Genomic DNA, 26,845 nt, shown 5'->3' on the forward strand with positions numbered 1-26,845 from the left:
TTGTGTATTAAAGTTTCTTGCCAATTCATGGATCCACTGAAGTACTGCCTGGTTCTGCCCTTTTCTCATACTTCACGACTATGCCTTCCCTTATGGTATATCCCAGCTGCCCTTATGGTATATATCCCAGCTGCGGCAGACGAGGGGCCCTGCGAGAGCTGATCCTCAGTGCTGACTCACGGGTGCAGGCACCACAGCGCCTTGTGCAGGGTTTGGCGCACCCCCCCCCGGCCACGCCGTACCCTCGCCGGGTTGCAGGAGCATGCAACGGCAGGCAACCAACAAGACAACAGGAGAGACAGCCCGGCTCACATGCTTCTTTCATCATGGAAGTTTTGCGGGAGTCCTTGAGAACACGGGAAGGAAGACGTACTTAACTCCAGGATAGTACTGGCTGTATCTATGACAAAGGCACAGAACACTAAGCACAAAAGAATTACTTACTGGAGAAAAAAAATTAAATTCTTCTGTGAAGCAGAAGAAACTAGAGGATGTCCACTCTGCTACTAGGCAGGTAACTACAGTAGTAAATGTGCAACTATGGAGCTCTGATAAAGCACTGAAGCTCTTCCAGAAGGCTTCTGGACTGGACAGATCAGGTTTGGGTTGGTTTTCCCGACTTACCTGATTGGAACAGTCTGAACTACAGGTATTAGATGCGATTGCATTGATATTCTCCAACCGCTTACATTTAGATTAGCACCATTTTTCTCCCCCCAAAGTTCAAGCACGCAGTTTTCCTGAGCTTTAGGACCACGATCACTGTGAGTTTACAGTTCACCCTGCAGTTAGGTCCCTGCACAGCAAAATCTAAAACTTTCACGTTTCATAGCTCAAACTGTGGTTCATGGCTCTTTAGAGAGGAAAGCGTGTGTGTAGGGAAATCACAAAAGATTTCAGAAGAGATCTTGAAGGAACAGCCATGGTTCAAAATCACCCTGAACAAGCAGAGAACTGCTAATAACCGTAACTGTTCCCATCAGCTCAGCTCCACTGAAGGGGATGTGCGAGCGCAAACAGTTCCGGACAGGACTTACAACCTTCTCCCGTTTCTCCACTCTCAAATAAATGTCAAACACAACTTCAGAAAATCTGGAACTTACGCAGTAGTGCTTCAGCAGTAACACACAGAAATGTCATTTCAGCGCTGCGAAGACTGACTGGAAGTACGCACGGCTCTGCTGTGCTTTTACAGTTACATTAGGAGCTTGTTATTCCTCAAATCGTATTGCCTCCCACAGCATACTTGGGTGACAACATTCGATGGCTGAAGTCGGTCAGCCCAATTCAAGTTGTTAGAGGGCAATCCACGTACTTTCTTCCCCAACTGGATGACTTTTTAAAGGAGAAACACCAAGATCTCCCAACCAAAACCATCTGCAGCAGCCTAAGCAAGAGAGCCCGTTCCTGTATATCCAGTAAGTAATCTGGGGGGAGACAGAGGGTGTAAAAGCAGGGAGAAGAGCTTATGACTATGAATTTATGGAAGCAGTTACAGAAGTTCAATGTGATAGCGACAAGAAAAACCTCTCACAAAAACAACTTAAAATTACTTTATTTTTTAAGTATATTAGCACAATATTTACAAAATTGTTTCATGTTTCATAAATAAAAACATTTTCTCGGGTAAAGACTATAGATCTACAGATATTTAAAATGTCTATATATTTATATACACACACACACGTAAACACACAAATGGAAGCATACAGTTATGAACAACTTTGGTTTTAAATTACTGGTGGGAAAGGGCTGTGTGTATCAATGACTTTTTAAAGTCTCACTTTTAAATCTGTACCCACAAGAAATCCAGAGCAGAGCCCGTAACACAACAACAGGGTGGTGGGTTTCTCCCATTTCTGGGGAATTGCTTCGGAAGCCTGTAGACGGCCACCGAGCTCCTCAGGTTTCAGCAATGCCTAGCAACAGCTCAGCCTCATCCCACAGTGACACAAACGGGTTCTACTGCAGTTTGCTTTACAGAAATTAACATAAAGCTATCATACATAATAGTTTTTATAAGGCAGAATACCTCAAGAGAATTCCCATTGGTTTGTTTTTTATTCCTCAACTGCTCCACTTTAAACCTGCCAGAGGGAATCACTAGTTATAAATAGTGAGTTCTGCATGGTACTTAAATCAGGTAAATTCTTACACTGAATTGTTAATGGAGAGTAATCTCCTATCTTTAGGTAGAGATTGCTGTGATTACGGAAAAACCTGTATCAAAAGATTCATATATAGGACCTCAAATATTATATGAATACTGCCACTGACAAACTTTAAGGTATGAAAGTAAATGTAAACCATACGTGTTTCTTAAATGCTTTATCACATGAATAACCCTCTTCATTGTGGCCAGTTCCACTGATTTTAGTGAGGGCTGGACCATGGGTTGCTTTAAGTGGTTCAATCCTGCAGCTCTAGCAAGAGGACTGTTTATGAGAGTAAATATTGTGAAATCAGATACCTCAATTATATTTTGTTGAATTCTTGATGCAAGGTGTCTGCATCAAGGCTTGGAGCTCAACAAGCAGAGACCTGAATCTCTGCAACATGCACCCACAACATGGATATGAACTCTAGTTTACAACATCCAACTCTGAGACTTGCCAAATGACTCAGAATCTTTAAAAACACGGATTTTATTACATTACTGTTTGGCAACAGCTTTCCAAACAAAGTTTTTAAATTGTTACAAGGAGAAAACCATGTGTGCCTTTGAAATACATTACCTTAGTATGAATAGGAGACAGTGTCAAGATTTCTACAAAGTATACATAAAAGTCCAAGAGAAGCCAACTATATTGGAACAACTCTCAAAACAGTTGTAAAACATGGTAAAATCTCATGGAATGTGCAAGTCCTAGAAAATTGATTTTTAACTGTACCACTATATATATACACAGAAACAGAGCCTCCTCACTTCTCATCAGCTCCTCCTACTTACTTTCTATTTTATGTATTTGTGATGTAATGGCAGCATCACAAACTCGGGTCAGAAATTAAATAGCTCCTTCTTCCATTCAAGAAAACAGATTTTAAAACTCTGTCAAAAATACACTAAATAGGACAGCTCCTATTTTTATGAAGCATCCATGAGTTTTACAAATTCACTGAGTTAAGAAAACCTGAAATTGCTTCCAGTACCACACACTGTACAACATGAACATACAAAAGAACCACATTCAGCATGAAAATTACTAGCTGCTGTGCTCCAGAATTCCAGTGCTGAATTAGGCTCCAACAGCTGAGCAGTTTCTCATCAAAGAATACGGAAGAGGCATGGAGAGCTTGCTCACTGGACTAAAATATCAGCCACCAGAGCATACATGGCTCCTGCCCATGAAGAGGAATACTACTGTTTCGTGAAATTAGGAGAACTCGATTAAAAACTCAAGGAGAGCTGGGAGTAAACTTTGTACTTATGCAACTTTGTGTATAAGCATTTATTTTTTTATAAAAGTTTTGCTGAATGTCAGAAAAGATGTATTTGTACAATCTCTACTTCCTGCTTGTATCATAGACATATGACCATACCTTGCCCATGCACACAAATAAAGAAAACAAGTCTGAATGGTATTGCAATCTTTGGGCTGAGCAGGCCCATTATCGAAGCAGTGACTAATGATAGTTTTTGAAAATAATACCACTAAGGATTACTGCAGGGAGACCCTGTAGTGGGCAAACAGTGCTTTTTATATTCTCACCCTCAACCATCCCATATATACCATAACAGAAGAAAATAAAGATCACATGTGGGCAAACACACATGCTCCTCGCTACAGCTGCTGTGACTATAAAATTACATCATTTATATCAAAAGCACTTTTGCCACACATGCAAAACAACTAGTTTCCTGAATTTCTTCTCGTTGAGTAGTGCATCTTCAAGGCCACGGTGTATCAACAACGGTGTACTTTTCACACATCACATAGCTCTGCAGGTCTGGGAATTAAAAAAAAAAAAAAAAGAAAAAGAAGAAAAGATCGTTTGGGAAGAGCAGCCTACCTAAGTTAAAGCTTAAAAAAAATTTTTTAAATTTCAAACTTCGAAAGCATGCTTAGAGCTGAGGTAATAGAAAAGAGCAGTACTAGCAGCAAGCGATGTTTCAGCCTCTCCACAACAGAAAAGTGGACGCTGTCTTGGAGCTCCAGCTCATGAATTGGAATAAGCTGTAGCAGCTCCCAGACTCAGCTGTCTGACCCATCCTGCCTTTAGTTTTAATGCTGGTTTACTTTCACATGCTACGTTGTAAGCTGGTGTGCTTCAGCCTGACTCATCCCCCCTTCAGTATGTGTGCATGAACTTTCAAGGTGCTTTGGGTTTGTGTGGTGGGGTTTTGGTAGCAGGGGATGGGCTGTAGGGGTGGCTCCTGTGAGAAGCTGCTAGAAGCTTCCCCAGCTCCAATTTGGACCTGCCTCTAGCCAAGGCCGATCCCCATCGGCCATGGTGGTTGTGCCTCTGCGATGACATATTTAAGATAAGGTAGAAAGCAGGTAGAGCTCAAATGGTTCCTGCCTCCAACTTGCGAGTCAGAGCCTTTGCTTTCGATCTGTAAAACCTTCTGTTATTTTTAGGAGCCATCTTTCAGGGCAGAAAAAGCAGACAGACTTCTAACCCTACCCTAAAAGTCAAAATGAAATGGGTAATTAGCAGTTTCTGTGCTTTTGGAAGCTCTACCTAGAAGAGGTAGGTTTTTATAAGCCTAATTGAGACCCAAGGAAACAGTCAACTTATTTAAAATTGGATCTCGAAGCAAAACTCTTGCTGGTTCTTCAGCAGTATGTGGTAACTGTATTGATCCCATCCTTATCTCCCTTCTGGTCAGTTCTGAATGCAACAGACTGGCAAATATCTGTTTCCTGATCTCAGACCACTGTCTTTGAAGAACAAGCAACAGCCACTTCTGAAGCGCAGGACCTAACTTCCACTCCTTCTACTTCAGATTATACTAACTGGTGTACATTTTATCAATGCATTTAGGAGACACCAATGCAGTTGTCCTTTGTACTGCCAAAGTGCTTGCGTTCCTATTGGTTTAGAAAATAATCCTTTGGCATATTTGGATGAATCATGCAGTAGTCTTAAGTAACATAAACCTAGCAGTACATGGTATTTGTAAGGAAGCCTGTTTTTAAAATCAGCTGATACACCTTCTTCTAATCAGGCCTAACTAGTACCTCATTTATTGTCACATTGTCAATTCATGCCTTCTAGAAGAGGCATGATATAAACATATTTCAAGTAAATTAACAGATTTAGAATGACCTTACTCTTTATCCAGACTAGGAAAATGTTGTCATTTGATGCAGGAGTACTGGGCTAAGGGTCTAGTGACACCTCATGACAAGCTTGCTCAGCTTCCAGGAAGAAACTAAGTACCAATAGCATCAACAAGTGCTCTTTTATCCTACTCCCATGAAAAGGAAGTACAGCTTCTGAACAGAAAACAATCAATAAAAAACTTTTTTCATTTTCAAACCTGAGCATCTAATCTAAAATATAAGCTCTTCACTGAGAGCAATCTGGCCAAGCAAACTCTGTTACTCTTCTGACTGATATGAGCTGCAGGAACCAAGAATCTTCACAAACTTCGCTACCTGCTTTAGGTACCAGTTTGGGAATTTTGGGCCAAGTTAATACAGTCTTTCTCATTTCATGGCTTATTATAAATCAGGAGGAGTCTATTTACATGTAGTAGGTGTTGCAATCTTACAGGCCGTTATAAAATAAAAAATGACTAATCCCAGCATTGAGGACATTTCAAATCGGAAGAGATCTTAAGTTAGGCCAGGACACTGCAACATAAATCTTTGTTTACAGTATTTGGTAGATCTTTAAACATCAAGCATAACTAATGGGCAGAAGAAGCCACAGTGCACTTTAGATCTTAAAAGTTCAAAATTCAGGTTTGTCAAAAAGATGTTGAAGTTATTTAAGCAGTTCTTAAATTTATTAAGTTATGTTTCAGTTCTGTTCATTTTTAAACACTACTATCTGACCCTGAAAAATAATAAATGGATGAAATCTGATTGGAATACAAACAATCTAACAAAACCCAGAGAATTTAAATAACATCTAAAGGGGAAGAAGGGGAGAGAAAGTCTACTTTTAAACCACTTTCCTGTGAACTTCCATGGGAGATCACCAATTAAATACATAGAGAAGGCTTAGTTGTATTAACAACAACCTCCCCTCCCCACCAACCAAATACAACAACTCACCACCAAGGAAACAGTCCATGCATCTTAAATACTATGTAAACATAAAGCAAGCATACAAACTATTTGACTTTTCACGTTTGATCAGAAACATACTATTTAATAGTTCCCTGTCACTGACTCATCCTCTTCACTGTTTAGAAATACACATTCTTCCCCTATGTATGATACAGAAATTATGTATTCTTTCTTTTCAGTGAAATATAATTTGAATAAGAACAGCATCTGCACTGAAACCTGTCCTCCAAGTTTCATCATATTAGCACTAGGTACCTCTAAACATCAAAATCCCCAGCTACATGTTAATTAAAATAAATAACTAGACATACATTTGGACTTACCATCATTCTAACATCACTCCTTTTGCATCTTTAAAAGCCAAACAAATAGATTAGTAATGAGCAAAGCAGCAAGAAATGCTTCAGAAATAATATTCAGATTAATTCTAATATTCCAGTTAGAACCTGCTACTAGCTAGCATGCCAATTAGTGAACAGAACAGCAAAAAAAAAAAAAAAAAAAAAAAAAAAAGGAAAAGAAAAAATCAGAGTCATCCCTTTCTTACCATAGATTTCTCCCATCTTAAGCGCTACCAGAATTTCCCAACACCATGGAAGAGTTTCCCCAACCCAAAGAAATATGAAAAGAATAGAGTGCCAAGGATTGATTTTGCTATAATCCTAAGTATTCCATCAAGATAAATGCTTATGAAGAAGAATTAACAACAAGACCTGTCCCTCTTTTCCTCTTAAAAGTTGGACATTTTGCAAAGCGAAGAGGGTGAATATAATATCCTGAGATACTAGATTTGTCCTAAAACAGTCAAATGATGCCACTGGCTAGCAAGCACAGTAGCGTAGAACAGGGAATCTGGAGCTGCAGGCATAATTTCATCAAGAGATCAAACTCTTACTGACTCACAGAGCCATGTAAGTTGACATACCGATCTGCCATCTCAGTGCTGTTGTATTGAGAACTAGAATTATTTTTTGACATTTTTCCATAATTAATCCCTTAATTAGAAGATAAGCCTTGAATATCACCTACCATTTAGTGGTTCTTCTACAGCTTTCTGCAAAACATTTAAAAATATATATATGTATAAAAAGCCTTCATGTTTACTTTTGGCTCGCCACAGTTAAATTACTCTAATTGACATATACAGTAAGTAGTGATTCTACAAAAATGAAGAAAGCTGAATGTTAATAAAATTAATGACTGGAGTTCTGAAAAAAATTAAATAATCAATAACTGCATTCTCCAGATTATGTTTTCCCCACTGTAATTTTTTCCTCAGATGAAATACCTCTAGGTGGCAGCAAAAGGCATGCAGATACTACTTTTAAGCTCTAAAACCTAACTGATCATTTCTGTGATTTGATCAATGGTTAGTAATAAAACAGCATGACCAAAAAAAAAAAATAATAAAAAAATAGTAGCCAAGTAGCCAAGCAATCAAGTGTAATCTCCTCAAAAGGAAATACACCACAATTGTGCATTTAGTCTGGTAGACAATCAGCAGAAACAACACACGCAATCTACAGAAATGTTTTAAAAAAAAATAATCAGTAATTGGTTAAGATGGCAGAATTCAAGATATGAACCTTTTCCCTCTCACACTCGAAAATATCAAGTATCATTTTGTAAGCGTGCTCCAATGTCAAAATGAAGCACTTGACTGATACTGAGTTTTCCATAGTCTTTAGATGACACAGAATCAAAGTGTATTTTCAAAAATCACTTCACACCTATATATTGCTTTAAAGTACAGCAACATATGCTTTCTTTGATGGAAACAAGCAACATACTATAAACACACTTAGTTTTTCACTAGGTCTTTCTGTAACTTCCGTAAGTTCATGAGCACAAATTATTGTCACCTGAATTCCTCTATATCTAACCCTCCACTAACTGCAGCCGCAAAAACCGTTATTTGTAGTGGCCAAGATTTCCAATGACCGCAAAGTTTTAAAAATTTCTTTAGATTTCATTCCTGTCTCCAATTCAGAGAGTAACATGGTGTTCACTACTGCATAACTCTGGCTATTTCTTTATTTGTCAAATCCTTGCTGAAGTGTAAAACCACCTTGTGAAGAAAACAGCTCATAAGGAGAACGGAGTTCCACAAAGGATGTTATTTAGCACATTGTTTTCTATTTCAAAGCTTATTTACAACCAAAACCTAAGTTTAAAAAAAAAAATCTCCTCTTGCCCTGTTTGCTTCTGTTCTACAAGTAAACATAAGCATATCAGATAAAGGCAAGATTGCATTTTGAAAGAAGTGTATCTGTAATACTTTTTAAAAAAAAAACAACAAAAAAACTCCACGCACTTATATTCCTTCCCTAAGCAAGACCAATGCTCTGAAATACTATTCCTAAAAATGAAAAACAGATAAGAAAAAGCAAAGAAAAAAAATAATCTCTGTTGTCCTATATTCAGTCAGCTCTCACACCCCACTGTTAGAAACCATCTTTCTTCAACAGCTGGGTCTCAGGCTGTAGACTGAAAAGGAGGGTATTTGCCATGCTCCCCTGTTACAAGGAAATTTTACTGGTATTATACAGTTGTGCCTCTTTACTTGCTTCTGCAGAACTCCAGAAATCAGTCAGTCTGTAGTCATGGATCACCAGAAAGCACAGCATAAGTCTATAAAAATTACTGTTTTAGGAATGATTACTCTTGAATTCAAAAAAACTGACTGAAAAACCTTCCTTAAAATAACAAAGTGCTTTTCCATTTGTTCTGTGTTACCTAAAGACAGACACTCTGCTTCCAGATGGTCTCATGAAATTAAGGGGCATTATAGGAAAGTAAGAAAAGAAAAAAATATTCAAGGCTATAGCATCCGTATAGCTGGGAATTCAAGAGACTATTAAAGAGGTTTGGTGTAAAAGACCATAGGAGAAGAAAAAACAAAGCCTTTGTTATAAGCCACCTAGATGAAAAAATTCAACAGTATTTTGCACTGACCTTAATGAAAAAGTATTTTTATTAAGGTGAGCAAAAGGTCTTTATAAATTCCTGTGAAAGAGTGCATTGTAAAAGTACACCAAAGTTCCCTTCACATCCACCACCTTTTTGTGACAGCCCTTGAAATTCCCATTTGGGCACAACAGTCAGAGCAGCCGCTAGGTAAGGCTGCCACTTACAGTACTGTAGACACACTCAATAGGGACAATGAAGACCACCAACTCACTCAACATTAGACATCTGTTACACAGCCAGAACTTTTGCTTGCTACCAACCTGGTCTGAATTCGAACTAGTGAAGAAAGGTTCAGTATCTCACTACAATCCCCTGAGCCATCTAGTCACCCCAAATTTATTAATTTTAAGCTTACCCCTGGACGAGGATGATCTTTCATTCTGGAACCTAAAATAATTACAAAGAAGTGACCAGGCAGATGAATAAATGTCATCAACTGAATAAAAATATCTATTGATAAAACTTGGAACAGAGTATCAACACACAAAATTGAAGCTTCCCCTAACCAAAACTACTTAATATGATGATCTGCAAATTCTTAAAGCCTCTAAGCACTCCTCTGTTTAGGAACTGAATAATCTTATCATGTACAGTGTGTGAATTGTCTCACTTACACGTTCAGTTCTAAAAATGAATTACACTACACACTATTCTTTGTGCTTATTTTGGTGTGCTGGATTCTAGCCCAACAGTCACATTTGACTTCTTCAGCCAGCAAAATCAAACTACAAATGCAATATTTATGCAGACCATTAGCACACAGCATTGAAGTCAATAAAAATTACTTTTGTTATTGTTGAAAGGCTTGCTTCACCTTACATTTTTGACTCATCTTCACCTATCTCAGGTATCAAATATTAGGCATTCTGCCTTAATTATTTCTTTAATAGAAATCCTCCCTGTTTCAGGGTCTATTATTTCTGACCGTGCCCACACTCAGTGTGCATATACTAAACCTGGAAGACTGCACAGTTCAGTGCAGTCACATAAGCTTATGTACACATAAGCTTGAGTCTGGAAGCAGTATAACCTCAATTGCATGGTTCTGTGTCCAAACTAACAAGCTGTTTGAAGAGCCTTGATGCACAGCTTTAAACAAATAAGTCACTCTGCTCTCAGACCCAGGCTGTAAAGTCCACATGATGTTATGCTGTGGTGTGCCACCATTCCAATCACACAGCATTGCTATGTTTTTTGCTTATTTAGCAGGCCTGACTGGCTTTTACACCTTTAAATCTATCTTTTTGAGATCTGGGGAACAGACCAGTTTCTGAAACAGTATTGCTATTCTTTGCTCCTAGCTTTTAAAATAAAGCACAAGCAGGATTCACTAAAATGAAAGGTGTGCATTCAAATCGTTCCTATTTTAATGCACCTCCAACCAGTGGAAATCACTAGGCGTATTTTGCTTTTTTAAATTCATATTTTGTCTGCACCATCCCATAAGCCACTCTATAGAATCTCTGAAATCCTTTTGCTCTCTTCGTTCTAAGCTTCAGCTAGTCAACTGTGTAAATGCAGAGCCTAAACAGCAACATCTGTCCTACAGCTGAAACACTCTTACTTAAGAAACCTGGTTGTGTCAATCTCAAGACAGTTTATTATGATAAACTGTAAATTTCTTTACTCAAGACGCCCCACAGGCTCTATGAAACAAAGCCAGTATATACAGACAACATTTCAGTGATTTTTAAACTCTGTAATTGTGAAATCACACCTTATGTTCAAATAAGCTGTGTCTACCTCTGAAAAGTACAATAGAGAAAATTGCTCTTCTGAATATTTAAGTGCTAAAAAAATAACCAAAGCAGAATATTAGGTGCTACTTACCCATAATAAATACGTAAGCCAGACTGAGCAAATGTGCAATAGCCATAATAGCTAAGCCAGCAATCACAACAGACCCATGTAATGGAGGACAGGCTGTTAAAAACACAATAAAAGAAACTGCATCACCCAACACAAGTAAAAGCACAAACATTTTTGGATGTAACTGAATATTAAAATAAATAAGCCTGATAAAAACACACATGATTAATCTTTCAAAGCTATCCCAGAACTACTTCTGCATCTTTTTCTGTATAGATTCTTTAATGATACAGAGGCATTTACTGATTTTATCCTGCTTAACTGTACTATTGTAGTACAGTTTAGCTAGTCTATTGGCATTCACTGCAACCGACAACATTCTTTCATTAATTGTATTTTAAATTTAAACTTGTATCTTCAATCCCAATTGTTTTGAACTATAATTGCATTAGACCACAGAATACAATACTGTTACTGATAAAACAGAGTAAAAAAAGGGATGAAGAGAGCAGAATATGAGGGTAGTTCTGAGGCAAATCCACCAGAGATAACAGGAATGCTCCATGTTTACAGGGATATCACAGAGTGGGGACAGGCTATTACAACCTAACCACAGTTCACTACAGAAACTCCGTGTTGTCTGATTCTTGTTTCCACGGATTTGAAGTCATTGCAACTGTCTGTGAGCTCAACCTAGGATGAGCTATTTCTACTGACACCTAAGGGTCACTGAGCTAAACTTCCAGAGATACAGATAACATCTACCTTATGTGACCTGCGCAAAGGTCACCCTGAAAAACTAGGGAGTCTTTCATTTGAGAACATTATAAAAACATGCTCCATTTTGCATTATTCTAGAGGATTAACGCTTTACCAGAAGTCTCCCACCAGTTTATTTTACTATTACATTTGACAACACTTACGTGCCCCTTAGAAATACTTCTGTAAATACTAAACAATAAGCATAAAACTCAAATCACTGAAGGTCTGTCATTTCACTCAGATTAGACAAACCTTTAGAAACCACTTCAAGAAGAAAGAGTTTTTCTGAAATCCCCAACCAAATAAATGATTAAAATTAAGACGGTCTCTATGAAACAGTAAGTCAGGGGTATAAAGTGCTTCTAATGAACACGAGTACATATTCTACTACTAAATATACTGCCAAGGATGCCTAGTCCTAAATTCACCCTTTTCTCTGCTGTGGGGTTTTCTAGTGGGTGGAGGGGAAGGCAAGCAGAGGACAAAGGGAGGGTTAGAGGCAGGGATAAGGGATATGACTGTGTGTAGTGTTTAGTTGGTGTTCCCTGACAACACTGACTGTTTCTCAGTGCTGAAACAGAATGCCAGCCACAACCAGACTTAAAACAGTCCAAGAACATGTCAAGTTTACTGTCTCCATGTTTGCCTTCTTAGGCTGTTTCAATGGTATTCATTTCTCAGCAACTTGGTTATCAGTTGCATCCAAGTGGAGATTCACAAGGAATTTCTGATTTATTCATTCAACATGAAAAAATTATTATGACTCTTAGTTTCTAAATACCCTAGGCCTCAGTAAGAACAACAGTAATAAAGGTCAGTTTTAGGTGATTCTTTAGGGCACTAACTGTTGCAAAATTAAAACAATTAATTTTTTTTTTTTTTTAAGCAACTGTTCATAGAACACATGCTGGATATAGTTATACTAATGAAAATGATATGTAATACTGCCTTTGGGCTATTCTTCTTTCACCAGATAAAAGAGCATTAACACAGTAGTCCTAAAGTACATTTACAGAAGTTACTTGCTAACACTCAACGTAGTGAAGCCACTTTCACAGCATTTTAGTGTTACAAACAAACAAACATCAGGTACTGACAAAAGTAAAGACACTTGTACAGAAGATATATTGCTTACCTGAGACACACAGTGCAAAACCAACCACAGCAATTACATAACCAAGAATTTGCAAACCTATCAGAGCAAATGTTGCTTGCTGTAGACTCTCGAAAACTGGGAAAGACAGAAAGAGAAATAAAATTGTAGTTTTTAAAGTTTACCTACAGAGACACAAAAGCTAGATCATTCACATAAAGCTGGAAATCAGAGTCTCCTGAATTCCAAGCTCAGCCAGCCAGTGTGATATCAAAACTCACAAGTGACTGCAAGTCATTCAGGGCTCTTGTACATATATGCACACACAAAAAAATTTATGTACATAAATAAAATTATAAATAAACAACGAGTAGAAAAAAATGAAACACATTATGAGAGTTATTTATTCATCCCAGTTCCAAGACCCAAGAAGAAAGAGCAGGAATCACTTGGACATCCTACCCTATATCTTTTTTTTCAAGCAGGTAACTTATACTTCTTCTCTGAAGCAACTTAGCCAACCACACACAGGTTAAACATTTTGTTTTGAGATACTAAGAAGGTCAGGAAGCCAGGGCCCTATCATAGCACCTATTTATAAAAATGAAAACAGTATATAGATTATGGGGGGGGTGGAGCTCAGTTTTTCTATCAGTGTGTTCTCAAGCTAGTGAAAAAATAAATACTCACCAATTCCAAACATTAAGTATTGAAGTGGTACCAAAATCACAGCAGGGACTACAATTAGGCCAAGACCAGCTTGATTCTGTGCAGTATAGCCACCTGCAAACATTTGTATGGGAATGAGTAAAACAGAAATCCTTGATTGGAACAAAGCAACAAAAGTAAATTATTAATTATCACCAAGCTTTTAGGGTACAGAAAAAAATCCCACTGAAGCACCAGAAGTCACTCCCTAGCCCGTAATATTCATCCAAGATAGCAGGACAGAAAATAAAAATAAATTTGGAGTCTGTATCTCCCTATGATCATCTGTAGGCCTGACAACCACAATGCTGTTTCTGTTGTATTCTGTAATTTCTTTTTTCCATTTTAAAATTAGCAGCTGGCAATGAATAGGTGGTACTAACTTTGATACTACTGCATGGAAGAGATTCATTTGTGCTCTTATTCCCTTAAACTAGGAAGGCAATTTTAATACACTTACCTTGGACAAAAAGAACAGTGCCTACAACAGCAGCAACTGTGAAGATGAAACTTGCTACAAGAATGCCTGTTTTCTTCTGAGGTACAATTTCATATTTTAATGCTTAAATACAAAACAAAGAGAGACAGAGAGGAAAACAATCAGACATACAGATTCTTTCACTAAAATACACAGATTTTATGATTAGGACTGTTGTCCTAAACAAAGGAACAAACTACTAAAAAATTAGAACTATGTATACTACGAAGATTTCAGTTGTTTTCATTGTTTGACATGGTTAATATAGCTTACTCAAAAAAATGAAACCTGGCATTGGTGTTCTAGTCAAAATTCTTAATTCCACCTTCTACACATTTCAGGTGATACGTTATCAAAATTACTCTGGGACACAGTACATGTTAATTCAACTGGATGCACTACTGACATTTAAATAATGTTACAGTGAATTTGTTACCCAGGTGAGTGTCAGACAGGGAATTAGAAATCCCAGGTTTAATTCTCTTCTCCGTGACACTGTGTGAGCTCAGATGTATCACTCCGTCCCCAAGGGAACAGGGTGATGCTCCCATCTCACCAGAATGCTTTGAGGATGAGTAGATAAGGGACGACCTGCATGTTCAGATGCCACAGACAAGACTAATTTTCAGTAAAACTGCACTGCTAAATAGTTGCCATCTCAGAAACAGTTGATTCCAGTGGAGGGTTTCAAAGCAACAGCACTTTAGTAGTCTTTGGAAAAGAAGGAACAATACAAATACAGCATCATAATAAGCTGTGTTTGTTACCGCCTTATACACTGCTAAAACTAAGACACAAAAAAAAGGCAGCTCTTGCTCCAAGCTTGAAAATTCATATACCAACAACCTTGGTATATGTTGAAACTGGTAATCACAGAGAACAATCAAATACTGTAAGTAACTTCAAAAAGAAGAACAAGGAGCACGTACAGAATTAACATCCCGCTTACATGCGCTGCATTAGCACACAAAAAAAATCATGAGAATACAATAAATATTCTACAAGGTATGTATGACAAAATCTTTAATAGTATCTTATCTATGGAAGGGTTACAGAATACTTTCTCTCATAATTAAAACTCTATCTTTCATTATATTCACATTGCCTAACACAACAGGACCTCAGTCATACTCTCAAGTACTACTGCCATTTAAACCAAAAACTTATTTGGAATAGTAATCATAGTAAAAACTTCCTGCATATCTGTACTGGAAATTCACATATTTTTCACATTGTAAGTATGCTAAATAAGGAAAGCAAGACACAAACGCAAAAATAAGCAACTGATACACTATACTTAAATCCTAAAAGCCAATCCTGTAAGAAAAAAAAAACCCTACCTCAAACCAACAGAAAAAAAAGCCAACAAAAAAATATACAAACAACCCTCCCCCCCAAAAAAAACCAAAACCACCACCCTCCCATAAAACACAAAACCAAGAAAACATAGTGCCAAGTGTTACACAGAAAAATCAAGCCCAGTTTAACAAACTATTTGAAGGTATACTGTAGCATTGTGGGATTCACAGGTTAACTAAACCAGTGCAAATTAAAGGAAAAAAACCCCAACCAATAAAACCAGCAAGTACACCCACATTTATTAAGTTAGAGGTAGCACAATTACTTTTCTCCACAGAGGTCACAGACTTCACAATAAAGTGCGGAGATGCAAAAAAATCCAAGCAGGCTCAACTTACTCCTGTAAAATGACAGTGCTTCTCCATGGATGTATCCATGCATATTTCAGGACAATTATTACTTTCCTAACAAAATGCTAAAAATGCTAAAAGTTCTGCTACAAATGCAAAGCAATGACAATTCCTGGACAACATCAGACTCCTAAACCATTATAAACAATAATGAAAATCAGGAATCTAACAGTATGGAAATAAAATAATTTAAAAAAATATGTATTAGTTTTCAACCTCTGACCTCAGCTGGACCTTTGAAGAGTCATGTACCATTTTCCGAGGTTCATGAAAAAGTAATAAGAAAAATATATAGAGATGGTTGAATATGTATGTGATTATTATAAATCACTCTGAGTGCGATTTCTTTCCATTTCTTACGGACTCAACTCTTAAGCAGAATTTTTTTTTTTATTTTCATTTTTTAGAAGTCTACAAATTGAAAAAGGCTGAAAAAACCTCAAAGACTGATGTAACAAATTCCACCACAGGGAACCTTCTGAAAGACTAGGACATAAAACACACTCTACGTTGCATAGGTGTTAGACACCAGTGTATAAAGAACATCTAAGGGTGTCTGACACCGGTAAACGTATTGCCTCTAAAAACATTTAACAGAATAATTGACGTCAGTGTTAAATTCTAACTCAGCCAGTGCTAAAAGACCAATGAACAATTTTATATTAAGAGAGCACCATCCTTCTCTAATATTGATTTTATGACCATAAAATGAAACATCTTTCTCTTTCTAATGATTCAATAATGTCATGGTGAGCCAACAGTGAAGAAAAGCTTCCTTGTTCTAACCAATGACAGCAGACATTATCAATTATACCCCACAAAAATTACACACATGCAAAAAAGCTCATCATTTGCAACAGTACTGGCAGCAGAAACATCACCACATGGTAGACTAGCTGTAAACACAGACCCTTTAGGCTGCACTTCATACCTTTGTCTATGAAGAAATACAGCTGCTAAAAATCTTAACCCCAGAAAGCAACCCCTGGCCTCCAAGCAAATGGAGCAGACTGGCCCAGATCCTACTGCTTAGGGCTAAACCCCGTATGACAGCGTGCCTGCATTCACACTGCATGACTGTGGCATTATATGGCACACTGAAGCCCCCAAACACACATCTTTTTGATGAGGTCATGTTTTCAGTTCAAAGGTCCCAAACTCTGCAAATGCTATGGCAGACTAGTGTTTGCGTAGCTGGATGCCAAAAACGTCTATGTCCTGAAAGAGTGCAGGGCTCAGTGAAAAGGAAATGGAAGACGACGCAGCACAGAAGAGCGTAGCTTGCTGTGCTCTTATTGACCAAGCCTGTAAATAACAGTGCTTATTAAGAACTATCTTGAGAACTATATAGGAGTTAACTCTCTCCTGGTCGTAACTGTTTCATGCCAAAAGCAAGCCCAGAAACAAAAGTATGTAAACAGCGTGGATGATCAGGAGAGGATTCCAGAGCAAACCAAACACCAAGTTATTTGACAAAGTAGATGTACCACCTCTCTGTGTATTATCTGGATCAATTCTACCACACATCTTTTAGATATAAAGACCATCTTTCATCTTACATGGATGCCTTTGCACACACAAGTGATTTTTAGAAAAATCAATAATTACAAAGAATTAAAGAGTCAATACTTACCAATAACACTTAACTGAGCCGAACACAAAATAATAACTAAGAACAGCAACGCTATGATGATAGCCCTTTCCACTAGAAGAAACCATGATCCTAGAGAATAAACAAAGAAAAATGGCAGAAAGAAAACAAAAACTGAGGTTATTAGCTTTACATTTATTGCTCCTTTTAGGCTATGCTCTAGATTACTCAATAGTGTATGTAATAGTTAACATTAAGAGTATAATAGGTTAAGAAAGCTATGATTTATACCTATGTATTTTTCACTCTGACCTTACACGTGACAATCTTTTTTCAGTATTTCTAGTTACCCTAACATTTTCCAAACTGGAGGTCTTAACCTCCACTGGAGCAGAGGATATGTTTACGCTATTGTCTGATAGTACAAGCTAGTTAGCTTGTGGCACTACAAACAGCACGGTAGATCAAAAAACAGTGTATTTAGGCTAAGCAGGAAAGATAGGAAAAGTTCAATTTAGTGCTTCCCCAGCTAGCCTATTCTACCTCCAACTGCTGTGATCCCTGAAGAAATCCAGATGTGTGATAAGGAATACAGGAACTAACTTAAACGAGAAGGAAACACTACTTTGTTAATTTCAGAAATCACACATTTTCCTTTAGGTCTTCCCACCATCATCCATTTAGCCTTTTTTCCCCGCCTGCATCTTGGATGCCTTAGGCTGTTCAGTCACTCGTGCTGTAAGACCATGTAAGCCACCTTCCAACATAAAATTCTGAAAATATCTCCACTGAACTAGAAAATGCAGTTGATTCTTGCATCTCTGCTTGTAACTTCATTTATACTCGCTCAGTGGAATCCAAGGTCTCCATTTCTTACATTATACTTGCCACCATCCCTCTGCTTGCACACTTGCTTCCAAAGAAATTTCTAATCTTCATTTAGATGCATACTCCTTGCACTTACTCTCCATATTTAAAAGCTGCATCTGCAGCTCCAGAAACATGGAATTAAGTAGCAATACCTCACAACTTTCAAAGTCAAGTAATAACCTTGAGGACAGTTTTAAATTCACAAATTCCCCTCTTCCCCCTCCCTGGGCAAGGGGTGACAGAAGAAGCTACTGTGGTTATAACATAAATACAGAGGAAATCACAACATACACTTGTCCTGGTTTCGGCTAGGATAGAGTTCTTTTTCTCTAAGACTAAATTACTACTAATAATAATTTTCTTCTTAGTAGCTGGTACAGTGTGTTTTGGGTTTAGTGTGAGAATAATGTTGGTAACACACTGATGTTTTAGTTGTTGCTAAGTAGCACTTATCCTAAGGTGAGGATTTTTCAGTTTCCCATGCTCTACCAGCAAGCAGGTGCACAGGAAGCTGGGAGTGAGCATGGCCAGGACAGCTGACCCAAACTAGCCAAAGGGATATTCCATACCACAGAACGCCGTGCTCAGTATAGAACTGGGTGGAGTTGGCTGGGAGGGGCAGATGACAAGCAACTGCATTGTGGATCACTTGGGGTTTTTTGTGGTTGTTTTTTTTTTTTAATATTCCTTTTTTAATTATTATTATTATTGGTGGTGGTGTTTTATTTTATTTTACTGTAGTTATTAAATTGTTATTATCTCAACCCACAAGTTTTACCTTTTTTTTTTTTTTTTTTTTCTTTCTCCAATTCTCCTCCCCATCCCACTAGGAAGGGGGAGGAGTGAGTGAGCAGTTGCATGGTGCTTAGTTGCTGGCTGGGGTTAAACAACGACAATACTAAAGGCAGAGAAATGGAGGAGTATCTGCCGGCTTCCTTATCGCCAAAATGAGCCTAAATTAATTAATTGTTTAAAGGAAGGCTTTTTGCCTCATTTGCATTTTCAAAAAAGCAACTAATATTGAACAGTAACTTCAATGTACAGTTGCCATTCTCCAGATAAGCCAAATCCTACAGGCAAATCACAGCTGTTCAATGTCCCTGAGAATTATTAATGAACTGAAAGTATCTGCAAGCAGAGACTCTAAAGCAGCTTCACTTCCTCTGTAGCATTTCCAGATGACACTACCAGGTATAACAAATAGAAAAAAAGCAGCCATAAAGCCTGGTATCTGCTAGGACTTCAGCATGCAACATGGAACCACATACGGTCCAGTCTCAAGAGTCTGAAAACACTTCCTGTATGGAAATGCTTGCAATGCTGCTGGTACATGCAACGTGCAAATAAGGGAAACTGCTGAACACGTTTTCCTGGTAACACATTTCCCTTACCCTGGTGCTTTATAGCAATAAAGTAAACTACTGGTGAAAAGTACTATTTTGAGAGCCAGTGTAAGGAAGTCAGTTCCAAACTAACAGGAGAGACTTCCAGACGAGGGAGAGGGAAAGGGAAAAAGAGGAAAGAGGGGAGGGAGAGGGAGAGGGAAAAAGAGGAAAAGAAAAGAAAAAGGGGAAACTTTACAGTCACTCTCCTGTGAAGATAACTGATCAGGAAAGAGTGTGCCCCAAGATGAGGGCACTGGCACAGAAATCTTGCTCACTCTGCTACCCACTTCCTAGGTGAATCCAGGAATTCTGTAAACTGAGATGGAGAATAGTTGGCTCTTATAAGACTATCTTTGCAAAAGCATCAACTGGAACATATTGGAAGTGACAGCATGAATTCATTGCTCAGAAATGACAGAGTGAAGACTGGTACAGGATTTCCATTATTCACCAGCCCTTTTCAAAACCAACTTGCCACACTTTCTTCTATTAGCTTATTATCTCAAGAGTCTCTTTAGAACACTGAGGAACAAACACAAAAAAATATGCAGAAAAATTTAAAGAGAGAACAAGTGACTGTTTTACCTTCAGCTAAACCCTCAAACATTATGACTAAGTTTTACATTTTCTAGCATATACCCTCAAACCTAATGTGACCTCTCAACTATAAGTTCTTCACCAACCACATTTTTCCTTTGGTGTTGGGGTATTTTCCTCGCCGCAACTGACAACTAGAAAATGAAATTAGAAAAATTACATCAGTTTCCTGCTTTGTAGTCTTTATACCACTTTCAAAATTCTAAACACATAGAAAGTAAAAATAAAACAGTACAACTTGCAAATGGTACTTGATTCTATTACATCCTCCTCTTCTAGACCTTAAGACTGAATGGCAAACACAGTCCAAAAATGTTGAGTAAGGAAGATGCTATGAGAGAATGAAGAAAACCGCCTATACCTCTTCCCCTGTTTTTGCAGTGTTCTAAGAACCGAATGATTTTGTAGCACGCTCAGTCTTTCAGCGGCTGTGCCCCTCTGAATCCATTTCAAGATCACATTGTTTTGCAGTCTATATAGTTAACTTAATAATTAGACCCAACTGTGAATTACACAGATGTTTGCAGCAGGACACAAGTAACATCTGTTTGAGCTTCATAATGTTAATGACAAATTCAAAAACTAATAGGGAAAACATTCTAGGACAATTCTACAGTGCACAGGTAAGACTCCACGTGCTACGCATATGTAACATATTCAGTGCTTCTGAGAAGCTTTCCAGAAGCAAGAAGCAAGTCTCCTGTGCAGAACAGATAAACAGTACACACATACGTTCAGTGAAACTGTCCCTTCTGCAGAATACTAGACAGACTACACACGTACAGCAGATCCCATTATTCAATAGCTGAGGCGCTAGAGCACATGGGCTGCGTCTGACAAAATAAGGTAAAATGGCTCACTAAATGAGAAATTCATCACTTGGTCACCATTATTTTAAACACTGTCTTCTGAGGACAACATTTAATGCTACATAACTGTAACAAGTTACCATCTAGTAGTAGCATTTTCAACCTCACTGGAAAACTGCATGCCTTCAGATCAAGTTTTAGAGCTCTTATACAGAACTTCCATTAGTTCTAGCTGTAATTTTTCCAGCATAGCTAAAGACTGCAAGATGCAATTCTTCACAGGAAAGATCTCTGCAGTCACTGTGATGGATGTATACATCTCAGTATTACAAAGATATTAGGAATATGTTTCAGTGTGTAATGCAATAACATGAGGATGCTGAAAATATCACCAACTGTATAATCTAAAAGATGTGGGAAAGCACAGATTTTAATATATTAGACAAGTGATCTTCAGACATTATTACAGAATGAAAAAACGTGTTCAGATCTTTCCCACAGAAGCACTCCCCTATAACTTAATCCAAAATAACTCATATTAGCATTCAAGTTAGAAGGCATGGGTGCTACATTTTTTGTATTTTCAATGTAAAGTAATACATTGTCATACTCATTATTTTTCTCCTTCCCATAAGATTTTGCTTGTTTTCTCTCCCAACAGGTTCTAAAACAATGGCAGACAACTCACCTGAGTGCTTTCTAAGTTCAACTCTTGTTTCTCCTTCTCTGTTTGATTCTGTTACTTCACAACTGTAATTTCCAACATCTGCTTCTGCGCTGTTAAGCGTTAGAGAGGCAATACCCTTGGGTAAATCCGCCCGAGATACCAAGTTAGCTGACGGAACTGCTGGATCTCTGAAAAATTCCTGTCTTGCTCCATCAAAAGAAAAAATTACTTTTCCTTGTTTTTTCCATGTAACAAACATGACATTTGCATTGTTCTCCTTTAGATTAGTCACATAGCAAGGTAACACGACAGTTTTATTACAGTCAGTTTTTTCAACAACATCTGTCACACTAAATATCAACTGGGCAGAACCTATAAAGAAAAATGAAAATTAACACATTCAGAATTATTTCTTAATATACGAGAGAAGAAAGAAAAAAGAATTACAACATGTGACTTGGGAAAACAAAACAAACTCTCCCACGAAAACACAAAATAGAACCATGCTTTAAGGGAGTAACAAAAGAAGGAAAAAAGGCATCATTATTATTCTATCAGAGCCCCTCTACACAGACTTAGCCATTCTCACATCCATTTAATGTAGGGATACCATACCCTGTCATAAATTAAAAGGAAAGTAATAAAACTTTGGGCTGCCACTTCCTTGCGACACTTCCCCTAAAATGCCATATGCAGAAATACTGCATTAAGGCTTGGTTCCTGCAAAGCGTACACTAACATTAATCACAGGCTGTCCCACTGATGTTCAAATTTTTGCTGCTGATCACACAGGTATCTACAAACCAGAGGTCCAGGCATCAGCTCCACAAAAGTATCCTTTACAGTTCGTTAAGGACACAGGGAAAAATTCTACTTTTATACTTTTGAGAGAAGGCAGGCAGGGCAGCTTAGTCAAAGGTTTGTTAAGTGTTCCTTCTTATCTCTGAAGGTGGAGCCAAATGCCCATAGGTTTAGATACTTTCTTACAAATTCTCTTTTCCTTTCCGACAAAGGAGGTGCACACACAATACTATATATTAAATAAGATTATTACTTACTTTGTATTTGAGTGTATACACTAGAGAATTGAAAATGGATAATTTGTAACAATAAACAACCTGTGTTGTAAATCATTGTGATTAATGCTAATAACAATTATCATTCAATGCAGGTAATGAAAAAAATCACCATAACGCAGGACTATCTTATCACTGCTGGGTTTTACCATTTCCCTCCCACATTGCACCACAGTTTTAAAACAGACAGTAGTACTGACTGACCACTGTTTCAAGAAAGACCTAAATCCTATGCTGAGATTTTATTGGAAATGAAGATCTATTCATCAGTTCCTGAGAACACCTAAAATTATAATATCAGTGTTTAAATTACACCAGAAACCAGAGGAGGTTAATTAAACTAGCTTGACTGCAAAATACAAAGGCTTTGAATCTTTTATTTTCTTTATCTTTCCTTGTTGGTGTGAAATTGTAAATTAGTTTAATAGCTGTCACAATAGTCATTGCTCTCCGAAGTCCCAGGGGAATTAATCATTCAAAATGCTTGACTACCTCACCTGAGGAAACCAAATATGGGAAAAGATATGTACTGTAAAAGAAGACCACAACCCATAATACTGTAAGCATACAGACTTACAAACTGGAGTAGCTCCAGTGACTTCACAGGAACCACTGGTATTCACATGTATAAACCAGTTCGGAATTGTGACACGTATTTGATTACTAAATTCAGTTAGGGGAAATGGAGGGGGGAGGGGGGGTGTCAATAAAAGTTGTGTCACTTTTTGCAGTAGCCCATTTTTTTCAAACCAAGAGTCTCGGATCAAATTTAAAAAGCACTGATCTTTGAAACATTGCTTTAATATTCTCACACAAGTCACTGGATTACTACTGAATATCAAAAGCTCATAATAAGCTGACTCTATATGTATTATGCATGACAGCACTTTACGACGAAGGAAGAATTATAGTCTGGTTTACTCATTGTGTTCCATTTTTAAACTGTACCTCAAAAAATAAAAGTAACAAAAGAAGAACAAAAGGAAACTGTACCCAAACCTGAAACTATGCCCTAATAAAAAATAAATGCACACAATTAAAGCTGTAGTGCTTCAGTAGTTCTTCATGAAATAAATTTCACATGTTTTATTTTAACCCTACCTCACAATAAAAGGTTTCTGAGCGCGTGGTTGTTGGGGTTTGGGTTTTTTCCTCCTTTAGAGCTAGCACATTTACATTTCGTAGAAAGAATTATTCACCACTGTCTCCATTTCACTGAGAAAGGTAATTTTCAACTAAAGGAAGCAACTATACTTCCAAATATTTACCAAAGCAAATAAAACCACCGTCTTGAAGGAATTAAAATAAATTGATCACAATTTTCTCCCTAGTATTAGCATAGACTGGTAGGGAGCTGTAAATTACCGATTCCAGCGGTTTGCTGCTGTGTAGTCTATGAGAGCTGGCATATTTTGCCTGAAGCCAATTAACAAGTACTCATGTGAACTGCTCCACCAGCAGAGTGCTGGGGAAATAACAAGCAGGCTGCAGACAGGCACCAGAAGCACACAGACAAGTACTTGCGTTTTGTCCTCTGCAAATCTGACTGCTTAAGTAGAGGAGGCGGCGTAGCTGCTATCTCGCTAAAGGGAACCTGACTGCTTACTACAGGTATTTCCACTATCAACTTCCGACGTTCTTCTTGTGGTACGAGGAAGTCATCAGAAGCCTTTGGCAATAGTTCCCAGCTTCTGCAGGCAGTAGACTACTAGGTGGGCTCCTAGCCTCACACTTTTTCATGGATTATCAGCTCAGAGGCGTCACATTAAGGTGACAATTTTAGAGCCTTATACTAAGCATTTTGGGGGGCCTCCTTCTGAAGAATATGCAGTTGTGAAGCTACCACAGAAAGGTTGTTTCAAATGATACATGCATTGCAGATTTGGGAATAGAGCACATTATGGTAAAATTGGCTAAACTTGGTAGTTGCACCTGATGGACACCTGCATTTCTCACTGACTACAAAACATGCTAGGGCACTCGGCATTTAAGGCAGTCTACTGCTAACTCAGGTCAGACACGAAGTTAGGTACCAGCTTTGAATACGCAGGTTTAGATGTGCTACTTACTGGCAGAACAATCTATCATTTGCACCTCAATGAAAGCGCTGTATTTTTTTTTAACGCTCCCTCCCCCCACCAAGTTTCTTCTCGAGGCACAGAAAATAAGAAGTTAGGTTACGAGATGTCACTTACACATCAGCAACACCCAAACTTTTTCTAGCATCAAGAAATGCCGTCAACCCTAGAAACTGAACACCAAACCATCCTTTTGACCACCGCTGTTTCTCCGAGACAGCACATTAAGCTAAGCCGCTCTAACGCTACGAGGTACAAAAAGACGAGGAGCTTTGCGCTGCTCACGGCGTCCCTCCTCTCCCCCGCAACTTCTGCAAGAAGCAACCCACCCCCAAACCCGGGGAGGACGAGGAAAGCGGCAAGGCGGAGGGCTGAAAGACATCCCCCCCCCCCCCCCCCCCCGCCCGCCCCAGCGGCTGGCGAGCTACAGCTAAGCGGACCGCAGTCCCCCACGCCCCTGCTGCCACCGTGGCCGCTCGGCGGTCACCAGCCACAGCCGGGAGCTGCGGGCAGGGGCGGTGCGAGCCTCCAACGCCGAGCGGAGGGAGCTGCCCCCCCCCCCCCGCAACAGCAACCGCGGCAGGGCGGGCTGGTGCTCGCCCCGCGGGACCGGCCGCCTCGCGCCCCGGCCCGCCCCGCCCCGTGTCGTCGCCCCCCCCCGCCCCCCGCCGCCGCCGCCGCCGCCAGGGCGACAGCCGCCCCTCCCTTCCCCGCGTGCCCAACGGCTGCGCGGGCCAGGAAAGGCGGCGGCTCCAGCCTCTTTCCCTCACACCCCCCCTCGCCCCCCGTGGCCTCGCCTCCACCAGAGCCCCTTGGCAGGCGGGAGGGGGGAACGGACGGACACGGACGGTGTCTCGGGCCCAGCTGCCGCGGGCCCAGCCGCGGGGGCCGGGCGGCGCGGGGAGCGGAGAGAGAAAGAGGGCGGCGAGAACTCACCGGCACCCACGGCGCTGAGCAGCACCCAAGCGGCCAGCGGCCACATGGCGGAGCGGCGGCGGGGAGCGCGGCCAAGGCAGCCCGACGGCCTCCGGAGCTGGTCGCCGCAACGGGCGGCTCGGCGGAGGGGCAGGGCGGGGCGCCCGGGGGCGGAGGGGGCGTCCCGCCGCCGCTGATTGGCTGCTGGCCCTGCTCCCCGCCCCCGCCGCGCCGTGACGGGGAGGCTCGTCTGCGGGTGGCCGTTAACCGCCCGCCTCCCTCTCCCCGCGCCCGGCCGTTCCCGGCAGCGCGGGGTGTCGCCGCGGGCCGGAGCGCAGGGGACGGGCTCGGCGCCAGGGGCGGGGAGCTGGCCCCGCTTCCTTCCTCCTCCCGGGGAGATCAGAGCGGCCGGCGGGAACGGCTTCCACAGAGCTCGGGTTTGGGGTTTTTCAGTGGTTCTGAGGGCACGCGTTCCTTGGCCGCTTGAGCCCCGGGGTCGCGGTGTTCCGCTTCCCTCCGCACGCACAGAGTCGAAGGTCGTGTTTTTGAGTCAAAGCTGAGTAAAATGGCTGACTAACATGGCCGGGGCTGCCAGGAGGAAGGTGCCGAGCCCGATAAAAGGGGAAGCGTTGACCGGGCGGCTCCCGCTTCCCCTCACGAAGCGGTTCCCCGATCGCTTCAGTGATCTCGAGCGCGGACAAAACCCGCTTCGGGGCGGGGGAGGCTGTCCCCTCCCGCCAGCAACCGAAACCCGCCCTTCGCTCCGCGTTGTGCGGCGGCTGCCCGACCGGGGGTGGGGGGGACGGGAAGGGGAGAGGCGGCAGGATGAGGCGACGGGCGGTTTCGCTTTCCGTCCCCGTTTCCCGTTAATCGCCTGACACCGCAGTAAGTAATGTAAATAATCCGGGGGAGGAGAACGGAGGGCTTCCTCCGTCCTCCTCCTTAAAACCCCTCTGGAAAACCTGCCCCTGCCGGGGGCACGTTCGCTTCTGGCCGAAGTTGAGCCCCGCGCCGGCCCCTCAGCCAGCCCCGCAGCGCCGGGCCGTTCGCTAAGCTGCGGGAGTGATAACGCTCCCCGTGCGACGG

At 40.2% G+C, this 26,845-nt stretch overlaps 1 protein-coding gene across 10 annotated transcripts; it reads right to left on the reverse strand.

The window, feature by feature from the left end:
• On the reverse strand, positions 1–26,303 carry CD47 (CD47 molecule). Of its 10 annotated transcripts, XR_007509100.1 has the most exons (13): positions 25,781–25,921; positions 21,712–22,062; positions 20,301–20,348; positions 17,405–17,494; positions 14,045–14,146; positions 13,567–13,659; positions 12,919–13,014; positions 11,043–11,135; positions 9,568–9,599; positions 7,272–7,296; positions 6,566–6,593; positions 5,277–5,441; positions 3,858–3,948 (listed from the first exon to the last, which is right to left on the reverse strand). XR_007509100.1 is itself a non-coding variant. In XM_049825003.1 (12 exons), the coding sequence occupies exons 1-11, from the start codon at positions 25,824–25,826 to the stop codon at positions 6,568–6,570; spliced, it is 1,002 nt and encodes a 333-aa protein (XP_049680960.1). In that variant the 5' UTR covers positions 25,827–25,921; the 3' UTR covers positions 1,540–3,948; positions 6,566–6,567. The 10 variants fall into 10 exon arrangements, 8 of the variants coding, with proteins under 8 accessions (XP_049680966.1, XP_049680959.1, XP_049680960.1 ...); XM_049825003.1 differs by lacking the exon at positions 5,277–5,441 and having other exon boundaries at positions 1,540–3,948; XR_007509099.1 differs by lacking the exons at positions 3,858–3,948; positions 5,277–5,441; positions 6,566–6,593; positions 7,272–7,296 and adding exons at positions 1–346; positions 1,104–1,427.
• Between the last annotated feature and the right edge of the window lie 542 nt (positions 26,304–26,845).

This window comes from Accipiter gentilis, chromosome 21 (genome assembly GCF_929443795.1).
Source record: "Accipiter gentilis chromosome 21, bAccGen1.1, whole genome shotgun sequence".
NCBI classification, from domain to species: domain Eukaryota; kingdom Metazoa; phylum Chordata; class Aves; order Accipitriformes; family Accipitridae; genus Astur; species Astur gentilis.

Bases quoted from the DNA above. Each gene is read 5' to 3' on its own strand.
- CD47 (XM_049825009.1), bottom strand. From the start codon at position 25,826: ATGTGGCCGCTGGCCGCTTGGGTGCTGCTCAGCGCCGTGGGTGCCG. The intron at 20,349-21,711 runs GTGAGTTGTCTG...TTCATTTTCTAG, and splicing joins TGAACTTAGAAAGCACTCAG to TTGTCAGTTGCGGCGAGGAA. The intron at 13,015-13,566 runs GTGAGTATTTAT...TGTCTTTCCCAG, and splicing joins ATACTTAATGTTTGGAATTG to TTTTCGAGAGTCTACAGCAA.